The 13,024-nt window shown below is 43.7% G+C and overlaps 1 protein-coding gene across 1 annotated transcript in view; it reads right to left on the bottom strand.

Moving 5' to 3' along the window:
- The window catches only part of LOC135511563 (fibulin-7-like), a 33,815-nt gene that overhangs the window by 2,952 nt on the left and 17,839 nt on the right, over window positions 1-13,024 (bottom strand). Inside the window, 4 exon segments of the mRNA XM_064933049.1 lie at window positions 1,024-1,135; window positions 1,138-1,160; window positions 3,079-3,216; window positions 9,732-9,857. Coding sequence (XP_064789121.1) covers window positions 1,024-1,135; window positions 1,138-1,160; window positions 3,079-3,216; window positions 9,732-9,857 — 399 coding nt within the window.

Genomic DNA, 13,024 nt, shown 5'->3' with positions numbered 1-13,024 from the left:
TTCCCCCTTCTCTCATTACACCTTTATTTATGTTCTGGAAGCTCCATTGGTGTTCTGATGGGTTTAGTCATAAATCACTGCTTTCCCTGTAGCTCCAGAAGGGTAAGCCCCACAACCCTATCAGACCCATTATACAGAGCCTTAGCCAGGACCCAGGCGGTGTCTGAAAGCATTACTAGCTGTCAAATCCTTGCTTCCTCCGTCCTCCAGACACACGGATTTGACAGCGAGAAATGTTTTCAGCCAACCCCAGTGTGGCGCTCCCTGCCTGTAGCGTTGTAGTTCTAAGCCCAGCTCTAAAGTCCCTTGCATAGCTCCAAGATCAAGACCATGGAAATGAATGGGCCATTGTCCTCTATCCCTTCCTACCCTCCTTCCATCACCCCTACCCTCCCTACTGCCCTCTATCCCTCCATCCCCCCTCCATGCCCTCCTACCCTCCATCACCCCTACCCTCCCCATTGCCCTCTATCCCTCCATCCCCTTCTACCCTCCATCCCCTCCTACCCTCCATCACCCCTACCCTCCCTACCGCCCTCTATCCCCTTCTACCCTCCATCTCTCCAATCGCACTCCACCCCTCCTTCCTACCCTCCCTTCATCCCTCCTACCCTCCATCACCCCTACCCTCCCTACCGCCCTCAATCCCCTTCTACCCTCCATCTCTCCAATCAACCCTCCACCCCTCTCTCCTACCCTCCCTTCATCCCTCCTACCCTCCATCCATCTCTCCTACCCTCCCAGCATCCATCTCTCCCTTCCTCCATCCCTCCTACCATCCCTCCTTCCATCCCTCCTACCCCCCTCCATCTCTCCTACCCTCCCTCCATCCCTCCTGCCCTCCCTCCATCACTCCTACCCTCCCTACATCACTCTTATCCTCCATCTCTCCTACCCTCCTTCCCTCTCACCTACCCTCCATCCATCCCTCCGACCCTTCCTCCTACCCTACCCCAATCCCTCCTACCCTTCCTCCTACACTCCCTCCTACCCTCCATCTCTTCCTTCCCTCCTGTCACTCACCCTCACAGCTCCTACCATCAGGCAGCAGCTTATAGTGGCTGGGGCAGGAGCAGTGGTAGGAGCCTGGTATGTTGACACACTCGTACACACACAACTTGCCCCCTGGTCCAGCCGGTACACCTCACACTCATTTACATCTGGGAGGAGAGAGAGGGGGGGGGGGACATGTGCGTCAGTCACATGATCAGACATGTGGGGGTACAAACAACAGGATGGAAAGGAGGAGAAAGAGAGAGAAAAGAGAGTCTTATAATTAAAATGTTAGAGCACTATAGAGAGATACAGTAGCTAGAAGGATTTGGGGTAAAGGGCATCTGTTCTGTCTGGCTGTCCGGGAGGGGGGTAAGGAGGGATGGTAAGAGTTGTTGAATGCCTAATTGAGAGTCATCTAATCTATCCAATCCCAACTAGTGTTTAGTGGGTCGTTTCTGTATAAGGCCAGTCTTACCCTGGCAGAGTTTTCTGAGGTACTACTCATATGAAACAGACGCTTTGCATCATTATGTAGGACGGTTAGATTTTGGCAAGTTCTATCCAAGACCCTAGATACACAGCTAATCGATATGGACACATTTTGGCAAGTGGACACCAAAGTGGAGCACGAAATGATTGACACCTTTGATAAAGATGAGCAAACATGACTATAAAATAAATCATTTTTTAAAATTCTATTTTATACTAATACAATTGTTCTGGGAAGAAAAGTACACATTTATGTCAGGACCAGGTTACGAACCTGGGTCTCCGGAGTGAGAAACAGTCACTTAACCAACTGAGCCACGAATAGTCAGCAGAACCCAGAAGATGAGGCAGACACAGCAGTACTTAAGACGGTGTATTTAATAAAGTAAAAAGGAGAAGTCCTTCAATACAAAAAATGGCAAAATCAAAAGGTGGTAGGAATAGCACAAAAAAGCCTCAAGAGATACTCGAAAACAAAAACAGAATTCCACAAGAGCATCCACCGGAATCGACAAGAATACACAGAACACTAGGGCTGGGTGCTAACATACAAACACAGAGCACAGAACTGAGGGAAACTAAGGGTTTAAATACAATCAGGGGAAAACGAGGCACAGGTGCAAATAATAATGGGGAACAAGGGAAAAAACATAAGGTCAAAAAGCACAATGGGGGCATCTAGTGACCAAAACCCGGAACAACCCTGGCCAAATCCTGACAATTTATTTCCCTTTTTATCTATTTTTTACCTTTCAAACACCTGACATTTTTCTACTATATTTTGTAAGTTGGAGAACACATTGGGAGGGATCTGAGCCCATTCCTCCATACAGAATCCTTCCAGATCCTTGATATCCTTTGCCTGTGTTTATGGACTGCCCTCTTCAATTCAAACCACATGTTTTCAATAGGTCTCAATTCCGGAGACTGACATGGCCACTGCAAAATGTTGATTCCGTGGCCAATTAACAATTTCTTTGTGGATTTTGATGTGTGCTTGGGGTTATTGTCTTGCTGAAAAATCTCCAGCTTTTTGAAAGGTATTGAAAAGAGGGGTGTCAAATAATTTTGACCCCTGCTTTTTTAAGGAGAAAAAAGTATTACTTGTTAAATAAAATATATTTCTCTGAGCAATTGTGTAAGTGTAAAATAATATAATTTCCCATTTTTTTTGAGCATACAATATAGATCAGTATTTTAATTATCCATTTTATACAGTCAGTTTTGTTATCGGAGCACCACAGGCCCTTTCCACCTTGGCTTAGCGTGGTTAAACCAGACTGAACACTTAGCTTGGTTAAACCAGACTGAACACTTAGCTTGGTTAAACCAGACTGAACACTTAGCTTGGTTAAACCAGACTGAACGCTTAGCTTGGCTAAACCAGACTGAACGCTTAGCATAGTTAAACCAGACTGAGCGCTTAGCTTGGTTAAACCAGATTGAACGCTTAGCGTAGTTAAACCAGACTGAACACTTAGCTTGGCTAAACCAGACTGAACGCTACACACACTATAACCAACCAGGCTCACAAAGTATCCTGGGTAAGGTGGGAACTCACTTCATCCAACACTAAAGCATCTCATATCTCACCCTGGCAGATACTGTTGTCAGATGTCCCACTCATGTGAAAGCCAGCATCACAGCTGCAGTGTTGGGCGCGGTCCACTTTGGCACAGCGGGGACGTCTGCTGAACGCCGGGTCATTCATGACGCTCCACTCGGGCGGAGCTGAACACGAGAGAGGGAGAGGGAAGAGCTTAAACCTCACCCGGTGGCCCGGAGAGGGCCTCGAGGGCCCTTGCACCACTGGACAGCATAAACACGCACATAAAGCACAAACAACACCACCATGCAGACGTACTGTACATGACAATACATGGACAAACAACACAGACGAGGACATAGACATATAAACACAACACAGACCAACAACACAACACAGACCAACAACACAACACAGACCAACAACACAACACAGACCAACAACACAACACAGACCAACAACACAACACAGACCAACAGCACAACACAGACCAACAACACAACACAGACCAACAACACAACACAGACCAAAATGACAACACAGACCAACAACACAACACAGACCAACAACACAACACAGACCACCAACACAACACAGACCAACAGCACAACACAAACCAACAACACAACACAGACCAACAGCACAACACAGACCAACAACACAACACAGACCAACAACACAACACAGACCAACAACACAACACAGACCAAAATGACAACACAGACCAACAGCACAACACAGACCAACAACACAACACAGACCAACAACACAACACAGACCAACAGCACAACACAGACCAACAACCCAACACAGACCAACAGCACAACACAGACCAACAGCACAACACAGACCAACAACACAACACAGACCAACAGCACAACACAGACCAACAACACAACACAGACCAACAGCACAACACAGACCAACAACACAACACAGACCAACAGCACAACACAGACCAACAACACAACACAGACCAACAGCACAACACAGACCAACAACACAACACAGACCAACAGCACAACACAGACCAACAACACAACACAGACCAACAACACAACACAGACCAAAATGACAATACAGACCAACAACACAACACAGACCAACAGCACAACACAGACCAACAGCACAACACAGACCAACAGCACAACACAGACCAACAACACAACACAGACCAACAGCACAACACAGACCAACAGCACAACACAGACCAACAGCACAACACAGACCAACAGCACAACACAGACCAACAACACAACACAGACCAACAACACAACACAGACCAACAGCACAACACAGACCAACAGCACAACACAGACCAACAGCACAACACAGACCAACAGCACAACACAGACCAACAGCACAACACAGACCAACAGCACAACACAGACCAACAGCACAGCACAACACAGACCAACAACACAACACAGACCAACAACAAAACAGACCAACAACGCAACACAGACTAACAACACACCACAGACTTACAACACAGACAATACAACGTAACACAGACTAACAACGCAACACAGACTAACACAACACAGACTAACAACACAACACAGACTATCAACAGACTATCAACATAACATCAAATGTTATTGGTCACATACACATGGTTAGCAGATGTTATTGGTCACATACACATGGTTAGCAGATGTTATTGGTCACATACACATGGTTAGCAGATGTTATTGGTCACATACACATGGTTAGCAGATGTTATTGGTCACATACACATATTTAGCAGATGTTATTGGTCACATACACATGGTTAGCAGATGTTATTGGTCCCATACACATGGTTAGCAGATGTTATTGGTCACATACACATGGTTAGCAGATGTTATTGGTCACATACACATGCTTAGCAGATGTTATTGGTCACATACACATGGTTAGCACATGTTATTGATCACATACACATGGTTAGCAGATGTTATTGGTCACATACACATGTTTAGCAGATGTTATTGGCACATACACATGGTTAGCAGATGTTATTGGTCACATACACATGGTTAGCAGATGTTATTGGTCACATACACATGGTTAGCACATGTTATTGGTCACATACACATGGTTAGCACATGTTATTGGTAACATACACATGGTTAGCAGATGTTATTGGTCACATACACATGGTTAGCAGATGTTATTGGTCACATATACATGCTTAGCAGATGTTATTGGCACATACACATGGTTAGCAGATGTTATTGATCACATACACATGGTTAGCGGGTGTTATTGGTCACATACACCTGGTTAGCGGGTGTTATTGGTCACATACACATGGTTAGCAGATGTTATTGGTCACATACACATGGTTAGCAGATGTTATTGGCACATAAACATGGTTAGCAGATGTTATTGGTCACATACACATGGTTAGCACATGTTATTGGTCACTTACACATGGTTAGCAGATGTTATTGGTCACATACACATGGTTAGCACATGTTATTGGTCACATACACATGGTTAGCAGATGTTATTGGTCACATACACATGGTTAGCAGATGTTATTGGTCACATACACATGGTTAGCAGATGTTATTGGTCACATACACATGGTTAGCACATGTTATTGGTCACATACACATGGTTAGCAGATGTTATTGGTCACATACACATGGTTAGCAGATGTTATTGGTCACATACACATGTTTAGCAGATGTTATTGGCACATACACATGGTTAGCAGATGATATTGGTCCCATACACATGGTTAGCAGATGTTATTGGTCACATACACATGGTTAGCAGATGTTATTGGTCACATACACATGTTTAGCAGATGTTATTGGCACATACACATGGTTAGCAGATGATATTGGTCCCATACACATGGTTAGCAGATGTTATTGGTCACATACACATGGTTAGCAGATGTTATTGGTCACATACACATGTTTAGCAGATGTTATTGGCACATACACATGGTTAGCAGATGATATTGGTCACATACACATGGTTAGCAGATGTTATTGTGAGTGTAGGGAAATGACAGTGACAGTGGCAGAGTGGCTAAGATGCAGTAGATAGTGAAGGATACAGAATACATTATATACATATAAGATGAGTAATGCGAGATATGTAAACATTCTTAAAGTGACGTTATTAAATTGACTAGTGTTCCATTTATTAAAGTGGCTAAACCAGACTGGGAGTACAGGAGGGGGCTGAGAACGCACCCTTGTGGGGCCCCAGTGTTGAGGGTCAGCGGAATGGAGATGTTGTTTCCTACCTTCACCCCTGGGGGCGGCCCGTCAGGAAGTCCAGGACCCAGTTGCACAGGGCGAGGTCAAGACCCAGGGTCTCGAGCTTAATGATGAGTTTGGAGGGTACTATGGTGTTGAATGCTGAGCTCTAGTCAATGAACAGCATTCTTACATAGGTATTCCTCTTGTTCAGATGGGATAGGGCAGTGTGCAGTGTGATGGCGATGCATCGTCTGTGGACCTTTTGGGGCGGTAAGCAAATTGGAGTGGTCGAGGGTGGAGGTGATATGCTCCTTGACTAGTCTCTCAAAGCACTTCATGATGACAGAAGTGAGTGCTCAGGGTGATAGTCATTTAGTTCAGTGACCTTAGCTTTCTTGGGAACAGGAACACTGGTGGCAATCTTGAAGCATGTGGGGAGAGCAGACTGGGATTGGAATTGATTGAATATGCTCTGTGGACGGAGCTAGGGATGCCGTCGAGGCCGGTAGCCTTACGAGGGTGAACACGTTTAAATGCTTTACTCACGTCGGCCAAGGAGAAGGCGAGCCCACAGACTTTGGTAGCGGGCCACATCGGTGGCACTGTATTGTCATCAAAGAAGTTGTTTAATTTGTCTGGAAGCAAGACGTTGATGACCGCGACGAGGCTGGTTTTCTTTTTGTAATCCGTGATAGTCTGTAGACCCTGCCACAGACGTCTTGTGTTTGAGTTGTTACATTGCAACTCCACTTTGTCTCTATAGTGACGCTTTGCTTGTTTGATTGCTTACGGAGGGAATAACTACACTGTTTTGTATTCAGCCGTACAGTGCCTTGCGAAAGTATTCGGCCCCCTTGAACTTTGCAACCTTTTGCCACATTTCAGGCTTCAAACATAAAGATATAAAACTGTTTTTTGTGAAGAATCAACAACAAGTGGGACACGATCATGAAGTGGAACGACATTTATTGGATATTTCAAACTTTTTAACAAATCAAAAACTGAAAAATTGGGCGTGCAAAATTATTCAGCCCCCTTAAGTTAATACTTTGTAGCGCCACCTTTTGCTGCGATTACAGCTGTAAGTCGCTTGGGGTATGTCTCTATCAGTTTTGCACATTGAGAGACTGAATTTTTTCCCATTCCTCCTTGCAAAACAGCTCGAGCTCAGTGAGGTTGGATGGAGAGCATTTGTGAACAGCAGTTTTCAGTTCTTTCCACAGATTCTCGATTGGATTTAGGTCTGGACTTTGACTTGGCCATTCTAACACCTGGATATGTTTATTTTTGAACCATTCCATTGTAGATTTCGCTTTATGTTTTGGATCATTGTCTTGTTGGAAGACAAATCTCCGTCCCAGTCTCAAGTCTTTTGCAGACTCCATCAGGTTTTCTTCCAGAATGGTCCTGTATTTGGCTCCATCCATCTTCCCATCAATTTTAACCATCTTCCCTGTCCCTGCTGAAGAAAAGCAGGCCCAAACCATGATGCTGCCTCCACCATGTTTGACAGTGGGTATGGTGTGTTCAGGGTGATGAGCTGTGTTGCTTTTTACGCCAAACATAACGTTTTGCATTGTTGCCAAAAAGTTCAATTTTGGTTTCATCTGACCAGAGCACCTTCTTCCACATGTTTGGTGTGTCTCCCCAGGTGGCTTGTGGCAAACTTTAAACAACACTTTTTATGGATATCTTTAAGAAATGGCTTTCTTCTTGCCACTCTTCCATAAAGGCCAGATTTGTGCAATATATGACTGATTGTTGTCCTATGGACAGAGTCTCCCACCTCAGCTGTAGATCTCTGCAATTCATCCAGAGTGATCATGGGCCTCTTGGCTGCATCTCTGATCAGTCTTCTCCTTGTATGAGCTGAAAGTTTAGAGGGACGGCCAGGTCTTGGTAGATTTGCAGTGGTCTGATACTCCTTCCATTTCAATATTATCGCTTGCACAGTGCTCCTTGGGATGTTTAAAGCTTGGGAAATCATTTTTTGTATCCAAATCCGGCTTTAAACTTCTTCACAACAGTATCTCGGACCTGCCTGGTGTGTTCCTTGTTCTTCATGATGCTCTCTGCGCTTTTAACGGACCTCTGAGACTATCACAGTGCAGGTGCATTTATACGGAGACTTGATTACACACAGGTGGATTGTATTTATCATCATTAGTCATTTAGGTCAACATCGGATCATTCAGAGATCCTCACTGAACTTCTGGAGAGAGTTTGCTGCACTGAAAGTAAAGGGGCTGAATAATTTTGCACAAGATGGAGTCATAGTCAGATTTGCCAAAGGGAGGGTGGGGGAGGGCATTGTATGCAACGCGTAAGTTAGAGTAGCAATGGTTGAGCGTGTTACTCGCTCATGTACTGCAACCGATATGTTGACAGAATTGTCAGAATTTAGGTAGCCTTATTCTCAAATTAGCATTGTTAAAATCCCCAGCTACAATAAATACAGCCTCAGGATATATGGTTTCCAGTTTGGATAAAGTCCAGTGAAGTTCCTTGATGGCCGTCTAGGTATCTGCTTGCGGGGGGGATATACACGGGTGTGACGATAACAGAGAGTTCTCTTGGGAGATAATACGGTCGGCATTTGATTGTGAGGAATTCTATGTCAAGGTGAACAAAAGGACTTGAGTTCTTGTATGTTGTTACAATTACACCATGAGTCGTTAATCATGAAACATACAATCCTGCCCTTTTCTTACTGGAGAGATGTTTGTTCCTGTTGGCGCAATGCACTGAAAATTCCGTTGGCTGTACGGACTCCGACAGCATGTCCCCAGCTAGCCATGTCTCGGTGAAACAGAGTATGTTACAATCCCGGATACCTCTTTGGAAAGCAACTCTAGCCCTGATTTTGTCGACTTTGTTAACTAGAGACTGGACATTAGCGAGTAATATATTCGGAAGAGGTAGGTGGTGTGCGCGCATCCGAAGCCTCACTAGAAGACCGTTCCGGCAACCTCTCCTCCGACTCCGTTGTTTTGGGTTGGCCTCTGGAATCAATTAAAATGCCCTGGGAGGTGCAGACAAAGGATCTGCTTTGGGAAAGTCGTATTCCTGGTCATTGTGCTGGTAAGTTGACATCTCTCTGATATCCAATAGTTCTTCCCAGCGGTATGTAATAGCACTTAAGGTTTTCTGATCTAACAATGTAAGAAATAATACATTAAAAAATAAATACTGCAGTTTTCTAAGGACTAGAAGCGAAGCTGCCATGTCTATTGGTGCCATCTTGCGTAAACATAGACTACCAACACAACACAGACTAACAACGCAACACAGACTAACAACGCAACACAGACTAACAATGCAACACAGACAATCGACGCAACACAGACTATCAACACAACACAGACTACCAACAGATATCCACTAATACAAAACATAATAAGTGAGATAGTAACGAATAAAAATGTCATGCAGTTGTCGCTAGTTCCTATGTGTTCTGGTAGGGTATCAGGTGTATGATGTCTGGTACTGCTGACCCGTCTGTGTCTGGTGCTGACAGTTGGATCCATTCCAGCTCTGTGAACAGGTGCACCTGTACTGGTTGACTCCCTCTACACAGGTCCCTCCGTTCTGGCATGGGTTACTGGAGCACTCACTTACATCTATGGACAAAAGGGAGAGCTGAAAGAATGAAAGATGTCCCTAAACAAGATGCAGTAGCATTTCCTGGCATGTGGGATCCCAATAACCATTCTAGTGTTCTATTTAACTCTGTGAAACTGTTGAAAAATACATACTTTGTCCCAGTGTCAGTTCTCTGCTTGTCTTAGACACATCTAGGAGCTGTACAGTTGAAGTTGGAAGCGTACATACACTTAGGTTGGAGTCATTAAAAATTCTTGTTAACTTCTTGGAACTCTAGGGGCGCAATTTCATTTTTGGATGAAAAACGTTCCCGTTTTAAACAAGATATTTTGTCACAAAAAGATGCTCGACTATGCATATAATTGCTACTGTTCGAAAGAAAACACTCTGACGTGTCCAGAAATACAAATATCTTCTCTGTGCGTGCCCTTTAACGTGAGCTTCAGGCAAAACCAAGATGAGATGGCATCCAGGAAATGACAAGGATTTTTGAGGCTCTGTTTGTCATGATCTCCTTATATGGCTGTGAACGCAAGAGGAATGAATCAACCCTCTCTGTCGTTTCCCCAAGGTGTCTGCAGCATTGTGACGTATTTGTAGGCAGATCATTGGAAGATTGACCATAAGAGACCACATTTACCACGTGTCCGCCCGGTGTCCTAAATTGGTGCGCAAAAGTCACCTGCCAGTATTTTTCCAAGGAATACAGAGAGGAAAGCAAGCTTCCACGAACTGCATGTCAATGAAGAGATATGTGAAAAAACACCTTGAGGACTGATTACAAACAACGTTTGCCATGTTTCGGTCGATATTATGTAGTTAATCCGGAAAAAGTTTTACGTTGTAGGTGACTGCATTTTCGGTTCGTTTCAGTAGCCAGGCGCAATGTAGAAAACGGAACGATTTCTCCTACACACAGACGCTTTCAGGAAACACTGCGCATTTGGTATGTGACTGAGAGCCTCCTCATTGAAAACATCAGAAGCTCTTCAAAGGTAAATGATTTTATTTATTTGGTTTTCTGGCTTTTGTGAAAATGTTGCGTGCTACATGCTACACAAAATGCTATGCTAGCTTTGCATACTCTTACACAAATTAGTCCATTTCTATGGTTCAAAAGCATATTTTGAAAATCTGAGATGACAGTGTTGTTAAGAAAAGGCTAAGCTTGAGAGCAAACGCATTATTTTAATTTTATTTGCGATTTTCAGAAATCGTTAACGTTGCGTTATGCTAATGAGCCTGAGGCTTTAGTCACGATCCCGGATCCGGGATGGGGAGTTTCAAGAGGGTAACTTAACAAACTATAGTTTTGGCAAGTCGGTTAGGACATCTACTTTATGCATGACACAAGTCATTTTTCCAACTATTATTTACAGACATTATTTCACTGTATCATAACTCCAGGGGGTCAGAAGTTTACATACACTAACTTGACTGTGCCTTTAAACAGCTTGGAAATTCCATAAAATGATGTCATGGCTTTAGAAGCTTCTTATAGGCTAATTGACATCATTTGAATCAATTGGAGCTGTACCTGTGGATGTACTTCAAGGCCTACATTCAAACTCAGTGCCTCTTTGCTTGAAATCATGGAAAGATCAAAAGAAATCAGCCAAGACATCAGAAGAAAAATTGTAGACATCCACAAGTCTGGTTCATCCTCGGAAGCAATTTCCAAATGCCTGAAGGTACCACATTCATCTGTAGAAACAATAGTACGCAAGTATAAACACCATGGGACCACGCAGCTATCATAGAGCTCCGGAAGGAGACGCATTCTGTCTCCTAGAGATGAACGTACTTTGGTGGGAAAAGTGCAAATCAATCCCAGAACAACAGCAGAGGACCTTGTGAAGATGCTGGAGAAAACAGGTAAAAAAGTATCTATATCCACAGTAAAACAAGTTCTATATCAACATAACCTGAAAGGCCGCTCAGCAAGGAAGAAGCCACTGCTCCAAAACCGCGATAATAAAGACAGACTACGGTTTGCAACTGCACATGGGGACAAAGATCATACTTTTTGGAGAAATGTCCTCTGGTCTGATGAAACAAAAATAGAGCTATTTGGCCATAATGACCATAGTTATGTTTGGAGGAAAAAGGGGGAGGCTTGCAAGCCGAAGAACACCATCCCAACCGTTAAGCATGGGGGTGGCAGCATCATGTTGTGGGGGTGCTTTGCTGCTGGATGGACTGGTGCACTTCACAAAATAGATGGCTTGATGAGGAGAAAAATGATGTGGATATATTGAAGGAACATCTCAAGACTTCACTCAAGAAGTTCAAGCTTGGTCCCAAATAAGTCTTCCAAATGGACAATGACCCCAAGCGTACTTCCAAAGTTGTGGCAAAATGGCTTAAGGACAACAAAGTCAAGATATTGGAGTGGCCATCACAAAGTCCTGACCTTGCAAGCAAGGAGGCCTACAAACCTGACTCAGTTACACCAGCTCTATCAGGAGGAATGGGCCAAAATTCACTCAACTTATTGTGGGAAGCTTGTGGAAGGCTACTTGAAATGTTTGACCCAAGTTAAACAATTTAAAGGCAATGCTACCAAATACTAATTGAGTGTATGTAAACTGCTGACCCACTGGGAATGTGATGAAAGAAATAAAAGCTGAAATAAATCATTCTCTCTACTATTATTCTGATATTTCACATTCTTTAATGATCCTAACTGACCTGAAACAGGGAATTTTGACTAGGACTAAATTTCAGGAATTGTGAAAAACTGAGTTTAAATGTATTTGGCTAAGGTGTATGTAAACGTACGACTTCAACGGTATATCTGCTCTCTGTCCAGGGGAGGGGTGATACGTTATACAGCAGAATCAGACCAGACTAACCTGGCACCATCATTTATGGACGGAGGACAATTCATTCCTTTCCCCGTCAATACTTCCCTTCAAGTCTCCAGCGTCTCGGTTTAAAGTGCTTTAAATAAGAGATGAAATGCTTCCCTCCTGATTCATACTGTATAAATAAGTGGTATAGTTTGAGCAAAATGGACTTGCAGGGATGGATGGTGATTATGTGAGCATGATGAATAAAGCTCCCCAGAGACGGTTGGAATGGCTTTTTTAGCATTATGGTTTTAATGATTTTAACTCTATCATTTTAAGAGACACGTGCCTTCCACTGACTCGGTTCATGTCATTGCTTATAACAAGTGAAA

Source organism: Oncorhynchus masou, chromosome 24, assembly GCF_036934945.1.
Source record: "Oncorhynchus masou masou isolate Uvic2021 chromosome 24, UVic_Omas_1.1, whole genome shotgun sequence".
Lineage (NCBI taxonomy): Eukaryota > Metazoa > Chordata > Actinopteri > Salmoniformes > Salmonidae > Oncorhynchus > Oncorhynchus masou.
Note: the sequence above shows the minus strand (reverse complement) of the source record. Positions and strands in the feature narration are given on the sequence as shown.